General features: G+C 27.4%; 2 protein-coding genes across 4 annotated transcripts in view; one reads left to right on the forward strand and one right to left on the reverse strand.

The window, feature by feature from the left end:
* The window catches only part of LOC126835443 (RYamide receptor), a 49446-nt gene extending 39801 nt beyond the window's left edge, over positions 1–9645 (forward strand). Inside the window, exons 7-9 of the mRNA XM_050568034.1 lie at positions 7870–7970; positions 8088–8178; positions 9266–9645. Of these exons, the coding sequence (XP_050423991.1) occupies positions 7870–7970; positions 8088–8178; positions 9266–9544 (471 nt within the window). The 3' untranslated portion in view covers positions 9545–9645. The remainder of the gene's footprint in view (positions 1–7869; positions 7971–8087; positions 8179–9265) is intronic.
* Positions 9646–13797: 4152 nt separating this feature from the next.
* LOC126835448 (nucleoside diphosphate kinase 6-like) lies at positions 13798–17311 on the reverse strand. Of its 3 annotated transcripts, none has more exons than XM_050568044.1 (6): positions 17073–17311; positions 16416–16558; positions 16163–16323; positions 15987–16087; positions 14638–14766; positions 13798–14533 (listed from the first exon to the last, which is right to left on the reverse strand). In XM_050568044.1, the coding sequence occupies exons 1-5, from the start codon at positions 17169–17171 to the stop codon at positions 14692–14694; spliced, it is 579 nt and encodes a 192-aa protein (XP_050424001.1). In that variant the 5' UTR covers positions 17172–17311; the 3' UTR covers positions 13798–14533; positions 14638–14691. The 3 variants fall into 3 exon arrangements, with proteins under 3 accessions (XP_050424001.1, XP_050423999.1, XP_050424002.1); XM_050568042.1 differs by having other exon boundaries at positions 14619–14766; XM_050568045.1 differs by lacking the exon at positions 13798–14533 and having other exon boundaries at positions 14643–14766; positions 15936–16087; positions 17073–17309.
* Between the last annotated feature and the right edge of the window lie 7398 nt (positions 17312–24709).

Below are 24709 nucleotides of genomic sequence, written 5' to 3' on the forward strand. Positions count from 1 at the left end.
TAATATGTTTTATATAAACAAAGGGTGAATATTAAAATTAACATCGAGAAAAAATAGAAATCTTACTCCTACTGTTCGTGTTTACACAACACAATCCAAAACCAAATAAAAAACAATCCAATAAAAACCTACCAACGGTTCAATGGCCATAATTGCAGAGGTTTTTTTTTTTTAAATCAATACGTATATATTTTTTTCTAGGGAAGTTTTATTAAATGACGTAGAAATGATTTTGTAGAATTAATATTTAATTACAAAAGAAGATTATTATTTTATAATTGTATAATAAAATTGTAACCTAAGTACTTTTAAAAGACTGGGATTCTTGATTGAATACAATTGTTGAAGCTGACACGATTACTAAGTATCAATACAAATTTTCAAAAGAGACCGACAAATCATGAAAAAAGAAATTAAAAATGTACATAAATCAATTAAACGTGGTTAGTTTTTTCTTTTGGTCCATTCGATATGTTCTATACTATTCAGAGCTTATCTATTAACTTCTTTTATTTGATTTTTTGAGTTAGTATTTAAAAACTATATTATTTTTTTTTTAGGTGTACAAGTAATGGATAATTTTCATTGCACTTGATTTATAAAATCTAATATTCTACTAAAACTGAATAATATGCTTATAATTATTAATTCCAAAGTTATTTTGTGCAGTAGAAAAAATGCTTATGTGTATTATTGAGCAAAAACATTGGTTATGTGGAAAAAAGCTAGATTTTTCTCTAATAATAGTCAAGTTCTAGACTATTATTACGTTAGAGCATAAATAAAAATTCCTTTATCATGTGTTTAAGTTTGTTAAAATTTAATTAGTGTTTAAAGCTATGATACAAAACATAAAAAACACTCATTTTATGCATTTTTCTTGGTGTCTGAAAAACCTTACATTTTAAATTGTTAGGTTTCTTTCCCCGATTTATGTAAGTATAGTAATTTATACACACGAGCATAATATAAAAGTTTTTACAAATTACAGAATACCAATTTCTGTACCCAAATGGAAATCTGATATACGGATAGATCCCAACGTATAACAGATCCCCTGGTCATTTGATATGAAAGGCTATTTGCAACTGCTGATAAATAAGTGTAGTTTAACGATAAGGATGGGTTTTTCATTGTTGGCTCTCTTATGTGTTTGTTTGCTTGTGTCACCAACTTATGAAGAGCTTCACCCGGAACTTAGAAATCTAAGTTCCTACCAGCTGATGTTTTGTAAGACCTACCAAATCCTCACCTGGTGTTTGGAATAACTAATACTGTAACGCCAGTCAACCGGATTCTGTATTGTCTTGTACGACTGCAGACAGTTTACTATTATATATAATATTATAAATTATAATAAACAAATCGACAAAGTATTTTAATAATAATTCTGGCTAATATTACACAGTTTAAAACGTTAAAAATATATGGAAAACAATTATTTTGTTTAACTATACGGGGTGTGACACAGTCCACTATCCATAATAAAATTGTATATTTAAGAGGACCATTATTACTTTTGTATTTTTACTTTTATTATGAAATTCAACTTTTATATTTTATTTTTAACTCTCTTTGTTATAAAACAACCGTCAGTGATACGTTTTTTATGTATCGTTTGTTTTTACAATTTTTTTTCCAGTTAGTTATACACTATGATTAAGGTGTATGATCATAATTTACAGCTAAAATATTTTGAATTAAAATATTGATCGTTATATTTAAGAGTAAATAATAAACTGTCGTACGTCATTAACATAAGAAATTAATTGATTAAGGGTTTAACTTTGTTGTTTATGCTATTAACATCCCAAAAAATTAAAAGACTTAAGATAAGGCGAAAATCGTGAAACATATCAATCTTATTTTTAGTAAAACCTCTTACAAATTTACAATAATTTAATTTTTTTATTTCCTACAAACGTTTTCTACACACATATCCTTAGTTTTTATTTGTTTTTTAGATAGATTGTAGTTTTGTTGACACTTATTACACAAAATAAACTTATTATATTTTAATACACTGATATATTCCATAAATACATATGGTATTAATTCCATTACTGTTATATTCTTGGACATTCTTCTTATTCCACATCATGAATCAGTTAAATACAGAAATTAGCTAAAAATTAATTTAATTAGTAATACATTTCACTTTGGTTTCACGATAAGTTCACTACAGTTAATTATTTTATTACGTACTAAAGATAATTAGATATTTTGATTTGCAACTGTTACTAATCATGAAACACAATTTATACTGAAGTAAGATTTTCTGTGAACATCATTGAATGCTTTAATCAAACTGTTTTATTGCCAAACAATAAAGAGCTAAACATTGGTTTTAGTAAAATGTTTCATTTGATAATAATCACTTTTTATATTAAATTGAATGCAAATTAATAAATACGTTGAATTGTATTTTTTATAAACTGCATCAAAAACTGATTTATCGCATTGACTAAAAATTGTTTACACTATTATTCTATAACTATACAATTAAACATTTAATGTATATCATGTTTAAAGAATATAAATATACTAGTATAAAAAAAATAGTAGGGTATTTTAATACTTGTGTACGGAAATATAATATGAATTTACATATATAATGGTATCATCACTGCGTTGTAATCCATTCATATCACTTTAGAGCTGTAAAAATACTCAAGCAAATAAATAGATATCTAAAACACCATTAAGAAAAACATTTTCCGAAGAAACAATACTGCTAGAGAAAATATGTATGAACATTTTAAACAAGTAAAAAAAGTAGAAATTGAAAACCCTTATGACGAGATATAGAGTAAAAAAACATTGCATTTACTGAAGCAGCAGAATTCTTGAACCCAGGTGAAAAATGTAAGTCATAACACAGTAATGTAACTGCAAAGCATATCGCACATGTGATTCTTGAACATGACATCGTTCATCTTACTAACTATTGACCGAGAAACTAAAAAAAAAAATTCATTGCCCTCATTAGTTTATGTTTTGATCTCAGCTGAATAACAAACGTAAAATGTACTGTTATTTACTGTTAAAAAACTGAACTCACTCGTTATTAATACCGGCGAATGAAACAATTAAATCGTTATTACTTAATTCAAAATTAACATATAAGGGCTCGTGTAATTGTTCTAATTTGGAAATTTCATTAAATAAAAACTACAAGTAGTATAAAACAATAAAGTGTATCTATATTATTATGACACCAATAACTCATAACAACAATTTATTAATAATAAGTACATGTTTTTAAACGAATTATCCTTGTGGAGTACACACGCCGACTATTATGCCCACACATATATGGCATTTATATCTTACGCCTATTAATTAATTAATTTGTTTATTATTATTCGTTCGCCGGATAACAACAAAATTAATCTAGGCTTACGTGCTGCGCGTATCCCCTAATTCGAGGGACTATGGTCTATTCCATTTTGCATTATTCGTGTCGAAACTCATTTCCGTTGTAGTGCAAAGAAACAATGGAGCTGATCAGAAACACGGGGAGGAGGGTGGAGAATTGAAGCGTTTATTATATAAATTTGTTAATACTGTCTGGAGAACCGTTAATAAGATTACATTAGAGCGACGATCGTGAGAACACACCCGTTGAGTACACACACTATAAATCAAACATGGTTATAAGCCACCTAGCAGAGCCTTATTACCTATATAATATGTTCCACGGTTACAGTATACTAAATATACCTTACTCGGTTAAAAAGCATATTATTGTACGAAACGCCCTCTGTCACTAATGGGCGCTAGAAAACAATACCGCCGGGCCGTCCGTATGAATTTGCGTTTCAACAATGCAATTTACCAAGTTGTATATTATTACAAAACACTATACGGGGCGAACCCTCCAGAGACAACAACTAAATTAAACCTGTATAGGGCTAACGTACTCTAATGTACTTATTAAAATATAAGTTTGCTCTTTAAAACACAATGAAGTTCATACAACGTTTTTTCCCCCGTTTAAGATTATATTTACGATTCAAAAGAACAGCGTATTTTTTGTTGGGTAGCAGATTTAATATTTTTTTTGCATAACTTACAATTAAATGCGTATTATAAGTACAAAAGCTTTTTATAATTAAAAAAATCTACAAAAGCGTGAATATGATTTATTTGTCGCAGTCCCGAATATACCTTCTCAGATTTGCATAATATCTAAATACAATATGTACGTTTTATGAGATTACATTTAGCCACCAATCCCATTAATTAAATGTATAGTATTTTATTTTTTAGCAGTGTTTGAACAATTCTAGAAAAAACATTGTTATCAGAAAAACGTATTTTTAACTATGCAGAGTAATCACTTTAACGTAAGACACTCTTTTTTTTTTTGTAAAATGTTACAATTTGGTATTTTTCTATGTGAAACAATTTTATTTATGTTATTTTACAAATATGACTCGTCAATAACCAGTTTTTAATAGTTACTTTTAAATTTATTAGAGTTTAAAATTTAGGTACATTTATATATTGTTTTTTCCCAGGGGGAGGGGTAAACTTTTTAAACTTGTAGCCCAATAAAGTATCTTCCAGGTATGATTTCTGAAATATAAATACAACATTGTAAAAACAATACCGTTTTAGCTACGCATCGAAGCTAAACAAATTGTAAACTATGACATGTTCCCCCTAGCACATTGTTTGATTGGCTATTTTTCCTATTTTCCCTCTATCACTATAATAGTACTTTAATATCCTTTATTTACTAGGCTAATAATACTTTGTGTTATAAAACTAATAAAAAAATTGTATTTAATGTATTATACTATTATCGTTAGAGCTTTGCTGAGCAATTTTTTAGGATTGGAAAAATGTTAAGCCATTCGAAAATGAAGTGTATTTTTGTAACAAACACACATTCACAATGTTTAAACACAAGTATTCTGTAACACATTCCTTGTTATATTTTCATCGCAACATTTAATTGTTTATTTATTATTTTATTTTAATTTAATTATTGTGTTTGCAGTTGTGACCGGGTTTTATAAAACTGTTCTGTAAACATAATAATTAAAAACAAAATATATTGGACTTTGTTTCTCATACAATATCTAAAAAAAACTGTCTACTTGATGGCAAGCGGAAGTACAGTTATGTATTTATACAAACGCTTCATAACTCTGCATACGCCTAAAATTCAAGATTAATTATTATATTTTTAATAATGTAAACAATCTGTACAAAAATTTAAAGTATTATCATAAAAATCACATACTATAAAAATAATTACCTCGAGCTTCTTAAAGCTCGAGGCTTACCAAAAAAAAAAATATTTTGTTTTTATTATTACCATTCATGCTGATTAATATGTAGTTAAATAAACGTATACTAAAAGTAATTCACAAACACCCTTTCAAAAACAATTAATTATGTTAGCACTGTAATCTGTTCAATGTTAATTATTTAAAAATGTTTTTGCACGATATAATTTTCGTTTTTGTAAAACACGCAAGAAAACATTTAGTTAGGAGGCATTTCAATATTGAATGAAAAATCGTTATTAACACAAATAAAAAAAAACGACATAACCTCGTCTATTGTAATTTTGTTTATAATTATTAATTAAATAACTTTAAATGTAAATAAAAAATAACACTTGCTAAATAAGAACTTCTTTATACTTTTACGCTACGTGCAAAAAAAAAAACAATAAAATAAAATAAATCAAAAAACCCGCCAATTAAAATATAATACAAACTTACAACTACACAATATTATTACAAAAGTAATTCCTATTATGACCTCATAACAGACAATTGAGCTACCATATTAGATTAACCAAAAATTACATGATGAAAAGAAAAATTCTGGGATTTTACTTTCTTTTGGATGTAAGACATAGTTGGGCTCAAGCCAATGTCCGCTATCCTTTGCTACGGCGTTGACCTTACCTTCTACCTTGAAAAATGTATGTGTACGGCCCTAGTCCCTACTAGTAAAAAACATTAATATAATGTCAACGAATCGACTAATTAGAAGTAACAATACATTCGTAAAAGATAAATAATCACTTTTAAAAAAAACGATTTGACGCAAGGGTACCGTTAGTGTTATAGAACTTTCACCGTATAAAGTACCACGAAAATGCTGAACATTAATTAAATCTTTAATTAAATTTTATAGTCAATGTAGGGACGATGACTTTTCATAAAATACAATCTGTTTCTACAATTTGCTTTTAAAATACGACTGTAAAAACAGTTTTGAGAATATAATTATGTATTTTATTTTACGGACTTAAATGAAATAATATGACAAACGTATAGTGGAATAAAATTACAAACGTAACAGATGTAATTGTTTTTATATCGTAATCGCATTTAATGAATTTCTATTCATAAAAATAATTTTAAGAAAAAAACGAACATATTATTACAATAATTTATTTAGAAATGTATTGCAAACAGTTAATTGAATTCGTGTGTTCTTGTATGTGTGGAAATAATAAATATCTTGTGTTTTATCTGCTTCGTTTAATAAATAGGTAACATTAGGTGACAAACAGAGAGAAACACTTTGTCTAAAAGCAAGAATGCGAATACTGATAACGCGTATAGCAATACGTATTACATTTTTCACTGTATTATATGAAAACGAGTTTTTAAGCTCATTTTTAAGGATAAAAAATGGCGACATTCGTGATTTATCGCACAGTTTTTTTTTTAGTAAAATTAATAATACTCTTGATTTTATATTAAATAAACGTTTTAAAAAGCTAGGTAAATTAAATACAATTAGCAGACACTTATATTATAATATTGAAGTCTAAATTATCTAATTTTTTTTTCATTTTTTAGGAAATTATAAGTCATACTATACAAAAATAAACATTCATTGAAGGGAAAGAATAATAATATTTAAATTAACGTTGTAGCGAAATCAGCCCAATCCAATAAATAAAAAAAAACAGCTTAACGTAGCATAGACCAAGCACAGTTTAGGCCAGCACAGTCCAAATCAAGTACGGTATAGATCAGTATGGAAAAAGTTAGAAAAATTGGACCAAACTAATGTTTAATTCTGAATGTGATTTTATCACAATCAAATCCAACACAAGTGAAGGAATTTACTTTTTCAACTTTTGACCCACCGAAGTACCAGCTGCATATGATTTCGGACCTAAAGAGATGCCACACGAATAAATCGGTCCACAAAAGTTCTCGTGTTTTCACACACAAAAATAACAAATCATTATAAGGCCAATACATTCTGAGCTTTCGCATCGAAGCTAAAATGTATACAAAATACGCATACCTACCGCACATAGCATTTTGACTAGTCAAACAATTTTCGACTACTCGGAAATAACAATCATTATCAAAAGCAACTGTATAGTTTTTGGCATCAGTACTTCTAGATTAGTCAGTTAAAATTTTATAAAAATAATAACTGATTAATATTAAACAAACAAATTTATTGGAGCACTATTTAACTGCACACCATCAATATCAATCTAATCATTCGGTTAATAAACATAGTACCATTTTAAAAACGTATACTAACAAGACTTAAATTGAATGGAATAAATGAAGATGCCTTATTGTTATGACCTTATTTTCTTACAATAAAAAAAGGATAAATGCTAAAATAACATCTATGTTATCGTTTCATTGTATGCAATTGATAGTCCGTTGTATAAAGAATATTAATGTCCATTCTGTTGTTGGAATTTAATTAAAAATGTAAATCCCGTAAAGAAGGTGTTCCATAAATAGTAGTTGAGTACAGTTTATAACTTAAATTAAATTTTTGAGTTTTCTGTATTTATGGCTATGGAATATTAATTTTGTTAAGATTTTTAACAACGAATTATATTGTATTGTGTAATAGGTTATAAAAATGTTAGTAATCGTCGTTGGACTGTTCGTTTTGTGTTGGCTGCCATTGCAAACGTACAATGTACTTCAGGACATTTTTCCATCAATTAATCAGTAAGTATAACAATTTCACACAAAACGACGGAGTGATTAATTCCATCGTTATATAGTAAAATGTTGTTGTTAATCACACAATAGTTATAAACAATCTACTTGACTCATTATTTGCAGGTTTCGTTACATCAACATCGTTTTTTTTTGCTGCGATTGGTTGGCGATGAGTAACAGCTGTTACAATCCCTTTATTTACGGCATTTACAACGTGAGTGATTTATTATGATTTATGACGTGTAATATTGCAATACCTAGTATACACTATGATGGTTACCAAATATTTTTAAAAAAAACTATACAGGGCGATTCATTTAGGATAAGACACTTATTTTCTCCTAAAATAATTTCAATTTTATAGTTTTTATTTTTTAAAACCGTATATTTACGTTATTTTACAATAATATTATAAAATTACTAGATATTTACATTTTAAAGTAATTTCCAGAACTATAAGAAACAATACATACATATATTTAAATTTTAAACTCTAATAACTTTAAAAGTAACTATCCAAAACTAATTAAAGACCAGTCAAAATGTTACGTAAATTATTCTTAATTAAAAATATAATTATATATATTACGTTCTCATTTAAGTTTTAAAAGTATTGATAGAGCTCTGTAAACAAATTGTAAAAAATAATAATTTAAATATTTTCTTATATTGTATAATAACAGACATAGTACTAGTTTGGAGATAGTACTTCAGTTAACTATCTCCAAAAATAAAAACTACAAAATTTCAACAACTTCGATAGATAATTAGTGTCTAATAACCGGTCCTGTATATAGTACCTAAGAATTCGCAGGTCATGGCTACATAACGCGTGCAATTATAATTATTCACACTACTATTCATAAATATTGATCAAATCTTTCTTTGTGAGTTTATTTGTAAGCTAAAAGGGGGAAAAATGTATATTGTGTTTTTTAATAAATGGAGATTTTATTATTAGTTAAAAAATAACATCATTAAAAATGTAATTTGATAATCTTATAAAACATGTATCATTTGGGAGATTTTCGGACATGGTTGCTGTATCTGTTAGTACTTAGTTTATCGAAAATATTAATAACTCAACATTACATTATACCCTTTTAAAACCTATATTGAATGCTTTCCACTATACCTGTACCTGCGTCTGTCGGATAAGTTTACTTTTTACCCCTAACTGATATTTCGTTTTAGCAGTGCGTTCGACATTATTCCGAGCTTTAAGACAACCCTTGACGCGGCGGTTACCCACATTAGCTATTAATATGGTTTCGCTGATAATGAAAGTTTCACGTTTTCAGGAAAAATTTAAACGCGAATTCCGAGTGAAGCTGCGTCATTTCCGACGGGGTGGGGTTGGGAGATCAAATACTCATCACACCAGGTCGCCGTCGGTACGGTCGACAACGTTATCAGAATGGAGAAGAGGATATTCCATACGAACGAACAGGACGAACTTAAACGGATTGACCGAAGGCAACTCGAGGCGAGACGACTTGGACATGTACGTGTACAAGTCGGGCAAGATCACATTGGTCAAATGTGGCAGCCATTCTGATCTCGAAGAGCTGTGTTTATAAATACAAAAAAACAATTGATAATTATGCAATTGATAAATGATGCTCATAGTGTAAAATATAATTTTGTTTAATAGCGATTTATAAAATAAACGTAGCGATTAATGATGAGTATATTTGTTTGTCTGTATATTGTTACACACGAGGCAAACAAATTATTTAGTAATTTTTTTTATATAACAAAATATGACCCATCAATATTTGTATGGGTAAATTATTCTGTATACTTAATACATTACATTTAACTAAGTCTTTATAATACAATTTTGTTTTACATCACATTTGACAACATTCGTAATATTTGATTAAAAAATAAAAACTAAGGTTTGTTTTGACGAGATTTATTAAGAAAGGGGGGCAGGGCAAAAGAATCACATTGTTTACAAGTATAGATTAAAACGCAAAGTTAGAGTTACTTTCTAAGATGTCTATCGATTAATTTAAATTTTTTCTTTTTTGTTATAACATTAACTTATCTCATCTAAAAGGCGGATTCTTTTTTTAAATTGTCAAAATAAAAAGGTGATCTCTTAGACTCCATAAGAAAAATAGTAAGCATTCTATAAAAACAAAATAATATCCATCTAATAGAAAAACCAAAAAATGACTTTTACGAAACTCATTTTTTTAATAAACATTCACCACAAATCAGAGAAAAATAACTTTAAAATTGTTATAACTAGAAAAACCTAAAATTAATTTGCCTTAAATTAGTTGGCATATTTAAAATGGCTTTTAAATCAATTTATATCAAATATTGTTTATCTATTGACATTTTAATAAATAGCCCTTTTGGCCTTTTCCGTTCCACTTAAAATACTATAATTCAAATGTCTTCTGTAAAAATGAAAAATAATTACTAATTAGTAATATTGCTTATAATTTTCTGTATATAAAACATTTTGTTCTGTTAGACTCATGTATGTATTGTGTTGTAATTTAATGTTACTTAGCATTTTACTGATTGGGTAAATTGGTTACACAAATATATGTTTTTTCATAAAAACTTTATTTTATTTTTTACGCTTAACAAATATTTTTCTACGTACCCAAAATAAAATTAATTAATTGTACTTGTGCTATTTAATGAGTTTAATTAAAAACTTACAATATGCTAACGGTTGTATTTTTAACTGCACATACTACATAGGACCAAGTGAATTTGTCTATTATTTGTTACATTTAATTCAGTCGGAACCCAAGTGGCATTAAACAACGGTAAGATAATAACATTTTTGTGATAATTTTGAATACAATAATTATGGTTGACTCATGTTCGACACTCAATAAAAAGGGTTGTATCTGGTTCTACAATCTTTATTTTAAGGGGTTTTATAGACTATGGAATATAAATGTGGATATGGTTTTTGAAAGCTATTTGCACTCGACTCGGCGACGGCCCTATAATATTATTATGATCAAGTTGTTTATAGACCACATTGCCACAAATCACGCAATCGCTGCATAGTAGGTGTGTTAACTATTGAAATTTTGGAATCGGAAAAATAATTGATCACTATCTCACTCTATGACGTCAGTCAGTTCAACAAAAATTATAATGTTATAGTGGTAGGTACCTACGTATAATAGTAGCAAACTAAACTATAAGCAATTGGACGGAAACCCAAACGGAGCCAGTTTTTTTTTTTATGAATAATTTAAGTTTTTAATTTACTTATAGGCAGAAGCCTACGATTCACGTTAACAGTATACAAAAATAAACAGTACACGTCACATAAATGAAATTATTAAGTTAAAGTTGAAATATTTTCTATGTGGTTTTTTGTTGTAAATAAATATTTCAAAATTAAACACTGTAATTATACATTTTTTTTGTTAGTTGTTTTATTTTTCTAAACTTAAAAGAGTAATGTACCGTGTAAATCATGTATAGTAAAACAAGCAAGTATAAAACATGCAACAGTAAAGTTATACAAGATATTCGTATAATATATACATTATATTACACCCTTGACTCTACATAATATATTACTTTGACGCATGGTCTCGGCACTTATTCTCGCTCCGTTTTAAACGTTAGTGTTGTAAACTTAACAACATTCGTGTCGAGTAACCGCTGTACAGACTACAGGTTTAACACTGCTTAATTTTATGAAAAATATTGAGTATGACTTTTAAGCAGGAGTTCGGATAAAGATCCAACCAAAATTCATATTTTTCTCCTAAGCAAAAAAAAAATTCTTAAACTAAATATGCTTTCCAGAATCGAACATCCATTTTACACATTTAAAATAAAAGTTTGAAACGGGTTTATTTTTTTACCGAGTTATATTATCTCCGGACAAATTAAATATATATTTGTGTAAATATTTAGAGAAAAATAGAAATTTTTCAGGAACTCTTCTGGACTCTCACTTAAAAGTACCAAGTTTTTAAAATTAGCTGTCTGGACGTTTTTCCTTCGTCAATATTTTCTTGTTAATTATTTAATATACTCGGAACTACTAATTACCTTCTTAGCTTTAGTTTAAACATGTAGGTACTGTATCCATACGTATATCATATATGAGAATATCCACGAGAGTTCATACTCATTGCAAATTCCTTAAGATACTTGCACTCCCTCCTGTACTTGAGAGGCATAGATTAAACTATGTATTAGTATAACAATAATCAGTTAATAGGTAACGTAAAAGCGTTCAAAGTAGAATTGTGTACTTTATGTTTACAGTTTAATTAGCGCCATTGCAATGGTGGAAAATCTTGTAGTGAACACGGACTTCCGTCAAAGGTTAAACGCACTTAGGATAGATTATACTAACGATTTTAACAGTTAACCCGTTCGTCAAGTCGCCCAAAATGGACTAGTTTTAGTTTTTAAACATGATTAAAATCGGACTTTAAATAACGCGATTTTTCAAAATAAGGTACTTATTTTACGCCTTGTTCGAAATACTATTTGTCTTTTATTGTATATCATATGTATAATATAATTGTTAAGTAGTATAAAGTGCATACGTTTACTGATGTCAATTTATTTGTTTTTATTAAGTACCTTAGGTACAATATACATGCATTCGATTTCACGCCAATAAACTCTTATAATAATTTACCAAAATCAAAAGAAATATGTATCAATCCAAATTCATAACTATTATATGTTAATGATATTATGATAAAAATATGTTCAATTTAATTAATTGAAATTAAATCGTATAGTTTCCAAGGATTACATTAGGGATGATGCAAGAAGGCCGAGCTCCTCCAGAAATAAAACCATTCTGAACCTAACCACAGTGGCCTATACATGAAATAGTTCTGGACACGCCACTGATAATAGCATATGCTGACACAGAGGAATACACAAAAAGGTTTGCTAATTTTCTAGAAATTCAGCCAGAGCTCATTATGTCATAAAATAGTTTCCCGCAACTTAATTTTAAAAACCTTACCTATACCTACCAAAAAATGACGTATTGCTGATTACGTATGTAATTAAAAAATGTATGAACTGAATGATAATCAGGTACCTATCTAAAAAACGGAGACAAATTATGTCCTTATTGCCAATATCTTACAGGAATGTTATATTGGATTAACATAACGTGACTGATATTGATTGAACATACAAAACAATTGAATTGTAGAACTGTTACATCTTCTAAAATGCGGTCGTTAAAAAGTGTAAATCTACATAAGTTAATAACAGCGGTAGAAAAATAATTTGGTCATAAACGTATCCATATTAACTTATAGTTGTTTAATAATACTATAATTAAAAATTACTTACTACTAAAACCTACTCCTAAAGCAATTTAAAAGATAAGGATTTGTTATAGTATGTACTTAAGTGTCTTTAGTTTAAAGAATCATAGCGATAATACATATTATAGCTTATAGCTAGCACCAAAACCATGTTATTTACATTAATTCTTGTTTATTTGACTGTTATTAATTGAACATCTTGCATTTAATAAGGGCTATATACTTTTTCAGAATTATTTAAAAAATCCATTTAGCCATTATATTTACACAAATTAAAAAAATAAACAGTACATTAGGGTAGGGGCTAGTGGGGATGGTAAATATTGCTGTCGGGGTGGTCACAGGTCTACATAAATGATAATGATGTATTATGTGTATTTAACTATATTAGTGTGTCTGGTCTGTACACATATAATATTATTCTTAGGGCATAGAACTATATTGTTCACAAATAGAGATGGGTCTTTCAAAATCTAGATTTACAAAAAAAAAACAATAGATGCTACTAATTTTAAATCTTGAAAAACTCATTATTAATAAAAAAATGTTTAATTAGAAATATAGTACAAACAACATTTTTGTTCAAAACCAATACTTAATTAAAACAAAATAACGCTGATGAAATTAAAACAAATGTATTATAGATTTTCTTATTTATTTTTAACTTTTTCCCAAAATATTTTTAGATACACACCTGTAAATTATAAGTAAAATTTAAATTAATAGGACTTTTATAAAGCTAGAATATAGGTTTTTAAAAAACCGTTGTGGCCCTACCTGCAGTCAGTTAAAATAAACCACCATGTTATGACATGATATTATAAACATTTGTTTATTAATATTGCATTTTTTAAGACTTAAAAATAGTAGTAGAATCTATTGTTTTTTGTAAATTTTTAATATGATTAATATGATTTAATATTATTTTCTGTTAAAGATATTTAAAAACTTGTAAAAACTTACGACATAAAAATTATTTAAATAAATTAGAATAATATGATGGTTATGTGATAACTGATACGTTACTCGGTGCAGCTATTACTATAATAATAATTAATTAACTGTACTTTTAAATTAATGTTCTTAATTTACATAGATTAGTAAATTATTTTAGACAGGTTAACTATTAATATAATCGTTTTCTTGTTTTCTAAAGTAACTATATTAAAATGGGCATAACAAAACTACATTAATGTTTAAAATTAAACATAAAGAACTTTGGCGATTGATCCCATTTTTTCTGCTGTATAAAAAATGAATTGACACCTGAAAATAAAAACCAATACAATATTTACTATACAACTAGTTTTATTAAATATAAACAAAAACTATAAATCCAAAAATATATTACCCAAAATATTATAGCATACTTTGTTCTAAATTGTGCTATTTGCTAAATTAAAGTCGTAAAACCACCTTCTTGATTACATTATGTTTTTCTTCAACAATAATAAAATATTGGAAGTGTTGTAATATTGTATGACTGTGGTAGTAGGTACCTATAAAAATAATGTGGACAGTAGATCACATTTTAATATTTTGGTTTCTTATACTTAAAACTTATTACAATAGCCAAAAACAGTCTAAAATAGTATGACTATTATGACTAGAGTTGCATAAATAAATGTATTAATTAAGTAGTCAAAACAAAATCTAATAATGCAATAAAAGGATTAATTTATCTTATATTAAAAATTCAACATAGTGTGGTCGGGGCAAAGTGGGGACTTGCAATGATGGAACTCACAGGCTTTCATAAATGATAATCGCTTAAAGTGATAAAATCACTTTAAAACAAATGCTTTGATGCGAATGATAAAACATACATATAGGCCAGGTTTATTATTATTTATTACAATAAACAATGGCTTAATTATTTATATTCTAATTAAATTAAATGTTTGTAAAATATTCCAGTTGAATTTAATTGTTTTATTTCAAATAAATAATTGTACACAGACTTCTATTATATTGTTTTGAAGTACTAAAACCATTTTTAAAAAATTAATATTCAAAATTTTACTGTTTATTAAAAATAAAATCATGGTGTACATTGTTGTAGTTAAAGGTCCTGCTTTTAGTGTAGCACTCACATCCACAATTATGGTTTTTAGTATTTAAATAGACACAATTAGAGTTGATTATTATCGTTAAAAAAGGCAAATCAACAACATAACGAGATTATTTTCCAGATACATTTTTACTTAGTTCATTCACACTTTGCAGCCTAAAAATTTATAAAACCTAAAATGTTATAGCGCACTATGATTTAAAGTATAAAAAAGTATACATTTTAAAGAGGTGAACTTTTTTAATTTTTGCCCCAATAAAATACATTTAAGATATCAATTTTGACTAATAAATATGCTACATGAGGAAATTGGTTCAAATATAAATATATAAAAATAATTTAATACAAATGATACTAAATTAATAAATCATAATAATATTTTAGTTTATTTTATAACGTTTAGCTCTAAAATAATTTTATATTTAAGAAAACTAAGGGAACGGTAATAAATTTGAAAATTTTTAAATCAAAGTATAATTATTTCTCAAAAAGTTTTCCTAAGTTTAGAAAAGAAACTTAACACAATATTGTGATTTTAAAATATATTTTTTGCAGGCTATAATTTCATTGTATTATATAGGTAAGTTAATATAAAACCTGTTATGTTGGTAGAATCTTATGAACAAATTGTTTATCACTGAATTTTACTTTTCCGTTTCTAAAATGTGGTTCTTCAATATTTTGCCATCGATCAAATGAGAAATCTGGGAATAAAATACTAATTTCTCGACGAGCTGATTCTTCGGAATCTACAATTACAAACATAATGGTTATATATATTTAATGATACTAATTTACACTGTATGGTTAATAACTAATGTTACCCGATCCATGAGTTGCATTCCGTGTATCAGTAAGACCGTGAACTGCTCGAATAGAATCGGGATTGCTTATTTGGCTTTGAAAAACTTTGGTTGGACCCATTAAATGTCTCCAAAATTTAATAGAATCTTCTCTAGCTAAAATATATGACTCCGATGGTCCACTACAAATAAAATAATAATAGTAAATACAAAAAGTTCTCGGTGAGAAGTGAATACTATCCATTAAGTTCTTATTGTGTTAAATATTACCTACCTAGTCATAAATGAAAGGAGGCGATTATAAAAAAATTTCGACTTATGTTCATTATAAAACTGCTCCGCTTGTTTGTGTGAAATGGTTTGACGTAGCGATCGTACAATATAAAACCCATTATCAAGAACTATCCGTCTAATATCCTGCAATCAAAAATTTTAAATTTAATTAAAATTGTATAAGTACTCATATTTGATTATAGGTATAACATATATTTAATGTTTTATAATATATATATAAAATCTGTAGTGATTGGATAGTAATACAATATAAATATTAGGTAATCTCATAATGCAACCTAAAATTTTACATCTACAACAAACTAAATAAAAAATTCAGTCAGTGGACATCTTGTCCCTACCAAAACTACTCGTTCTATTTTAAGTTTTAGCATATTTGTCCCACATACGCATGTTAGATATTACATGTCTTTTATATCCGTTATGTACATTTCTATCATATTAATTGAGGCTATGTCAGATAAGAATTAGAGCTAGATGCCAAACTTACACTGTGCAAGCAATCAATATTCATATGAAAAACACAACTGTCGTCTCATTCTTTCTCAGTCGCACAATTTTCAAATTTTTATTATAATAGTATAGAAGATTTAGAATAATATTAAGTATACAAACAGCAGATGGCTGAAGTACTCACGTGTAATGAAAACGGATATGATACAACATGAGGCTTTAAGATGGCCAATGTCAATTGTAAGCGTTTAATAGATGTCATAGCAGTAAAATATACTTCCATTATAATGCCAATATAAAATAAAATAAAAACATGATTAAATATTCTAATTAATTAAATATAAACATTAAATTACAAAATATTATAATTTGAAAAAAAAATGTTTAATGAGCACATTGTTATACACTACAACTACAATCAAGTAAACAACATTATGGTAAATTTTTATCATAAATATTACTGATTACAGTCTGGATAATTGATTTTTATCAACACAATCCGCCGCCGCGCCACCTTCTCTTATGACAATAATCGGTGATAACAGAAACCATTTTAATTTTTATCAAATTAAAACTATAACTATGTTACCTACGGTCTACGAATATATTATGTTATATAACGTAGGATTAAGGATACTAGTTTTTACCTATAATAATACTACAATAATAATGTGTCTTATGTACAATATGCATCGACCTTTAAAGAAATGGACTGATACTAGAGAGAGATCCGAGGGTCGATATCGTTAAAAGAGATAGAGAGATTTGTTAGGTATCCCATGGAAAAAAAATAATATCATGGGAAAGTAGAAATACCTGATAACGAAAGTTTTATGTTAAAAAATTTTAATTGATTTTAATTTAAACTTGAATTTGAACTTTTCATAATAGTGTAATAAATAATAACGCATAATTCATTCTTGCAAAATAAAAAAATACAAATATATATAGGGTATAACACCCTGGTTATGCGACTTTGGAAAAGCCTTACATCTATTAACCGCTAGAGCTTATAACAGGAGTACAATTATTATAATATTTTAATGTCTTATTATTTCAGTTAATTCTAACCCTAATTATCCATAATTAAGGCTATTATTATACACTGTGAATTTTTTTATAATTAATACATACCTATTAGGTAAGCTTGAAAGAGGAACTGAAAAGGTATTAATTTTACAATATCTAGTCAGTTTTTTTTTAAATTTAGATGCAGATCTGTGAGGGATTTTCACTCTCTGACATACCTAATAATTACTTATTAACATTATATTTAAGCACGATGTCAAATTCTTTTCAAATTTAGTATTTAAATATTTTTGAGTTTGTTATTTAAGTTATACTCGTACTTACTCAAATCAGTTTTTCTTATTGAAATTTATAAAAAAAAACTAAAAGTAAAACAATAGTTCTCTTGAGTTTTTTTAAAAAATAGCTGTTTTTAAAAACATACTTACACGTTTTATAAAAATTATGACAGAATGTTCATTGATAAAATTTTAATGAAATTATAATTTTTTTTAAAGTATAAAGTACCGATATATTATACCTATTTATTTAAAACAGTAGGTACACCGTGAATACAATGTACGAAATTATTCTATACCCAGCAATAAAATTAAATACTTTACAACTTCGAATAACACAATAATAAAAAATAATTAAATATTATTTGATTATTATATACTTCCATATGTGTCTATTATTTGTCATAAATAATATATAACTTTATTAATCCATGTCTTTTCAATTTTTATTCTTTCTATATTATTTTTATAACGATATTGACCCCGCGGCAGCATAGGCAGGGTGTGTGGGAGGCACAGTCCATTTCTTTATAGGTCTATGACAATAGGTCCTACATATTTCAAATTATTATGAAGTAAGTATATTTCAATTTGTACCTACTTGATGAACTCGTGTTGGTATAGTTAAAATTACATATGTTTTACAATACAAAGTACATATACACAATGTTTATTATACCGTTATTTTATCTATAAAACACTTGAATAAATACTGTAAATTACTAATTAGAAAACTTGACCTTAACCATTTCCGAATAGGCTGCAGGTAATGTGAATTTTACCTATCTAATACTTAATACCAATAAAAGATGACGCTTAAAATTTTACGTTTAATATTTTACGTCATATTTTTTACATTGCATACTACCCACTTATAGCTCACATTTTTCAAAGACAAATATTTTTTGGTTATAGTTACGCCTCGACTACTAGGTCATAGGCTAACAAATATTTTTATTCATAAGTACTTATCTTTATTGATAGCAAACAACCCTTCTTTAAGATTAGTACGCTGGAAGTAATCTTACAGTTGGCAACTCTACAATAAAAAAAAAATATAGTTGATATTTAGTTCATTTATAAGCATTATTACGAATTAACTAACTTGTTCGTATGGAATGCGTGTAGAAAAATTAATTTTAGATTTAACGTGGCATTATATAATAAATATATAACATATAACAGGTATTATTATATAAATGTGAAGTGAGAATAATACTCCAATTCAAAATCGCGTTTATTGTTGTGATAGCATACAATTTATTGTCAAAGTTCTTTAACTTTTTTGATTTATTTAATAGTTGATTAGATTAGAACTAGAAGACCGCTTAAATGATTTCGTTTAAAGCAACGAAAGTAATTTTGAACCGATGCCGTCAATCTATTTTGTTATTCTATTTTATTTATTTTATTTTTATAAGATAGTACCTACGACAAGGTGAAAGAAAAGTGTTCGACTTGTTACTGCCTACTACGAAAGTCGTCTTGGAACGTGGTTTCAATTTTTCCATACTATTCAAATTAGTATAAATTGCATTCAATATGACATTTAAATTTAGATTTTTATGGAATTTTTTATTAGTTCATTGACTCTTGTCTCTGAAAACTATTAAAACAATTTAATATTTAATAATATATTTTTTAAGTTTACAGAAGTTTATTTTTATTTGCTAAATTAGAAGTTGTAATACTAAACAGTTTTTGTTTAATAAATCACTTTTCGAGACCGATGAAAGTGAATTTCCTACCATATAGGTCTTAAAGAGTCAATGTCAGTTTTTAGTCAAAAATGGTTCAACCTTTAAACATGTAAATTGAAACATCATTAATACTGTGTAATAAAGTGAGACTTCCACTACAACCATTGAAACACTTATGAACATTAAACAAAATAATACAGAGCTTTGTCGATATTAAAATCATTGAATCCATTATTTGATATAAAATGCGGAAATCGAAATTCTTTATCTTTTGTCGGCATTTTCCAAAATTAGGTTAGTGCTATTCTTGATTGAATTTTGAACAATCCGAGACCTGGTACATTTATGTTTAATAATTAGTACATCTTGTTCGTTTCCTAATGCATATTTTTTTAGACCGCTAAAACGCGTATAATTATTTAGGACAACCTGATGCTACAATTGTTGTACATCACCTGTAAAATATTAGTCATTTAATAGCATATGATATATATATATATATATAAGACATGGCTATTGTTCCACATGCATTATTTGATTGCTATCATATTTTATTGAAAAAGTTCAAGGTTGTATATCATACATTTTTTAGTTTACCTAGTCTATATAATATATAAAGTAATACAAAGTTATAATATCCCTCAACTTTTCAGTTTTCTACCCTAATAGATAACGTCTGCGTTTTTACAAAAAGTCTTTAATAAAATATCTACTAAGCACCAATACCTACGTACTGCTCTTACAAATACATACCACACAATAGTTACAATTTCGATGTTTTTATTCAAAGAAGTGCAGTGACCTCCCTTAAACTATTTTTTCCAAACAAAATGTTGTACAATAATAATTCTGATGTTCTGTTTAGGAATGTGTTGTATATTTTTATGTCTACCATCTGTAAACGTTGTTTAATGGGTTTGTTTGTGGTTGAATGAATATTTGTATATTATTGCCGGATTCACGTTGCCTAAATAACTGGCAAAAGGCAAGACTATTGTAAATATTTACAATAAACAGCACATGCTGTTTCGGAGTAGCCTTATCTGTTCCTGTGTGGTTGTAATATTGAATACTATGTGTGAGTTTTGGAATTTCAAGGTAGTTTCCTACTTCCTAGAAACTTTTATCAAGGATTTCCGTTACGCAATCATTTTTGTTTTAGTATTTTTTTGGACATTCGTAGATACATACGAACTATTTTTGTTAGAATTGGTAATTACTAATTATGCGCCTATTGTTTTTCGTTAACCTATATTTTGTTTTGAAGATATTGTCTCTCAATTGTTTTTACAGTAATCGTAACTTCTAACGTGTGAGGACTCAGGACTACAATCACTATATACATAATGTGTTATCAACTTTGAATTTAACAACTGCTAATTTCTTTCTAATTCAGAATAATACATATTCAGGTATACGGTATTCTAATTTCTATAGATAATGATTAACATTGTATTTCGGTATTTCAAAACCTTTACACCACATAGCTACACAAATAAATCATACGATAATAACTTAAACTTCGTAAAGAATAAATTTAAAAGTAATGAGTGTACCGTATATGTGTTCTTTTTGGAAATTCTTTCTACATTTTTTTTCTTTGATTATTTGATCAAAGAATAATAACAATAAAATACTTTAATTTTCTTTTTGTTCAAAAATTAAATTTCAAAGATTTTTGAATGTAAAACCGTGTTTATTACGTTAATAGTCAACATCAAAAATACCAAATATATGACTGGGAAGTTTGTGGACTCTTTTCGGGGCAACGTATCGCTTCACCTCTGCTTAGTGACAAAAGACTTCTACAAAAATTATTCGTTAGAATTACAAAAATTAAAAGAAATTTGTCTATACAGCAATTTGTAATTGTGTACTGTATAGAAAGAACATATAATAAATATTTTATTAAATTATTATTATTATGAAAGTATATTATACTATTTGTAAACTACAATTTATAACCAATACTGTAATAATAAATAACTGTATTATTTTACTTATAGTTTTCTAACTTTTGTCTGCAAAACATGCGAGCCACTTTGGCACTTTATCGGACAGTTCACCTTTAAGATTGTGTCTCTTATATTTTTGTTAAATATTGTAAATATCTAATATATAATAGAAACTTCTACTGTAAATACCCAGATTGTATTGTATAAACCAGCCAAATAATTAAAAATACTAACCATTGTTTCTACATAATTATTCGCGTGATCGTGCAACGCACGTGAAAATAGTGATAGCAAATGCTCTATAAAAATAGTACTTTTGGCAAATTATCAAACCGGACTGTTGAGGTAAATAGTATACAAGTTGTAATGTTCTGTAAGTAAACTTAGCTAGAGTTAATCTAAAATGTATGAGAGTTAGACATTAATTAAAAAGAGTTGAAACTTTGAAGTGTAATATGATATTTTACGCTTTATTTTTGTGTTTTGAATTAAATATAATCAAAACCAACAAAATATTTACCTATAATCACTAAATCATGATCACTAGATAATATGACCCAGAAAGAAACAACGTCTGTTTACAGGTATTTCAAATAAATTACAAAGAAAATTGTTAAATAATTATACCTAGTTTATTCTAAACACAATGTGAACAAAAAAATTATGCCAAATCGAAGTTTAAACTTGTAATGTTTATTGTCTAACTCTACCCAGGCACGGCGCCAGAATTTTTTTCCTATGGGGGCGGTATAGGTCAAGTAAATTTTTTGAAGGGGCAACCACAATAATTTTACCTACTTCTGTCAATAAAAAACAATTATAATGATTTATCAGTGAATGACTTATTTATCAGTGAAATAGTATAAAATATGAATTTATTACAGATTAAGGGACAATATATACTAGTGTACAATTTAAGTAAGGCAACTTTTTTAAAAAAGCGTTATTTTTACCTGTCGGCCATCATATAGCTCTCTTTGTACTCTATGAAAGTCGAAGTAAAAATGAAGGCTTATAAAACGCCCAGCAACCAGTCAGTGGAAATTATAGTTATCGTGTTATACCTACATTCTATTAAACCAAAACAATCCGTCAATAAACACTGAATTTTTGGAAAACACACACACAAACGTAAATATTATAATTATATATATATATATATATATATATATATATGTATATATATATACACCAAAACACATAATTATATGGGCGATGGATTATTGATAACCGATTGCAAAAACACTCAAAATATATTGATAAAAAAAGGCCACATTTGGTGACAATGTCATAACTAATAACTAAATTTGTATATATAAAAATACAGAAAGTTATTCAAAATCTGGGTTTTAGGAATAATAATCAAATATTTAAAATTATGCTATTTAGTAAAATATCTAGGGGGGGGGCGAGAGAAGGGCAAGAATTTGTTATGAGGGGGCGACCGCCCCCCCCCTCCCCTTGGCGCCGTCCCTGACTCTACGCCCGAAAGTATACTACTTTTATTTAGTTATTCCAACTATAAATTTATTGTGTCCCATATTAACCATAGTTATAGTTGGTCCAACTAAGAATTTTGTTTTCGTGTATTCAGCACAACCATCTCAATCCTAACAAACCTTATTTTTTAGTTTAGATCAAGCAATTATCTAATTTTAACTACACTTAGGTCTTGATCTATTAATGTTTTTACTGTACTTGACTTATCCTGCAATTATGTATATTATGCTAAACTTTTTTCTTTTAAATTCGGGAATTAGGAAAATTACACATTACGGTATGGTACAGGAATAGATCTTTTCTGAAATAAACAGTACTCAGTAGGTATATCGTCAATTATTGAGAAAAATAATTGTATTTATTCGAAACATACATTATGACATGACATTAGAAAATATTATTTGCATAATCTGTGCGGTGACCGGTGATGACTATTTTCATCCACACAAGTTTGAAGACATGCAGAACGAGCAGGGCTTCTCAATAACGCCTGTCTTACACACTCTACTTTTTTCGAAGCCCTTACAGTTCTTCTTGGCTCTGGTGGTATCTTTTTCATTACTCGTCCGAAATTAATTTACCCATCGCCTGAAGGACTTAGAAATGAGCACGGACTGTAATGATCAATATTAAAATGTAGTCGAAATTGCCGCAGCGACTCACCAGTTTGTGCCGTAAGCATAAACGCGGTTATCCAAAGTCCACAAAGACTACTACAAAGGACACTTATTAAAAAATGGAATGTCGCGGAGAATAAAATAACGTCCCTACTAACTTTCTACTAACCTACAAAACAGCATATAAAAAAAAAAAGGTTTAGTCCCGAGCCGCGCCCTGTATAATATCTTTAACATGATAATATTTATGTACAACTATTCTATTATTATTTTTACTACTATTATTATTATTTTAAGTTCAATTATTTAGATGTAAGGTACATGCAGTGTATACTATATACCAATCCGGGAAGATTATTAACGCTTAACATAAGTAACGGTAAGTATGACTTATTATTTATTATTCACCATAATATTATACTGACGAAATAGAAAATAAAATTTACAAAACATTGATCAATAAACTACTTAAATGTGTGAGCTGTTTACAACTTACTTTACTGACAATAACTGATAAGAAACCGAGGACACCAAAATTGTTTTTCCAGAAGATAAGAAAATGCGCAGTAAGAAAAAAAGGTATTGTCTTGTCACAGTATTTAAAGATTTACATATTTTTTTGTAGACGAGCAATGACAGCGGTTGGTCTGTTTCAAATTTTGAAAAAGGAGTACTAACTATAAGAAAAAATATTTTAACTAATCAGATTTATCTACTAAAAATGAAAAAATAACAGTATAAA

The sequence above is a fragment of the Adelges cooleyi genome, unplaced genomic scaffold, assembly GCF_023614345.1.
Source record: "Adelges cooleyi isolate 19-005CV unplaced genomic scaffold, UGA_ACOO_1.1 ACOO_flye_CR_arks_rails_tigmint_CR_PRNA_23, whole genome shotgun sequence".
NCBI lineage: Eukaryota > Metazoa > Arthropoda > Insecta > Hemiptera > Adelgidae > Adelges > Adelges cooleyi.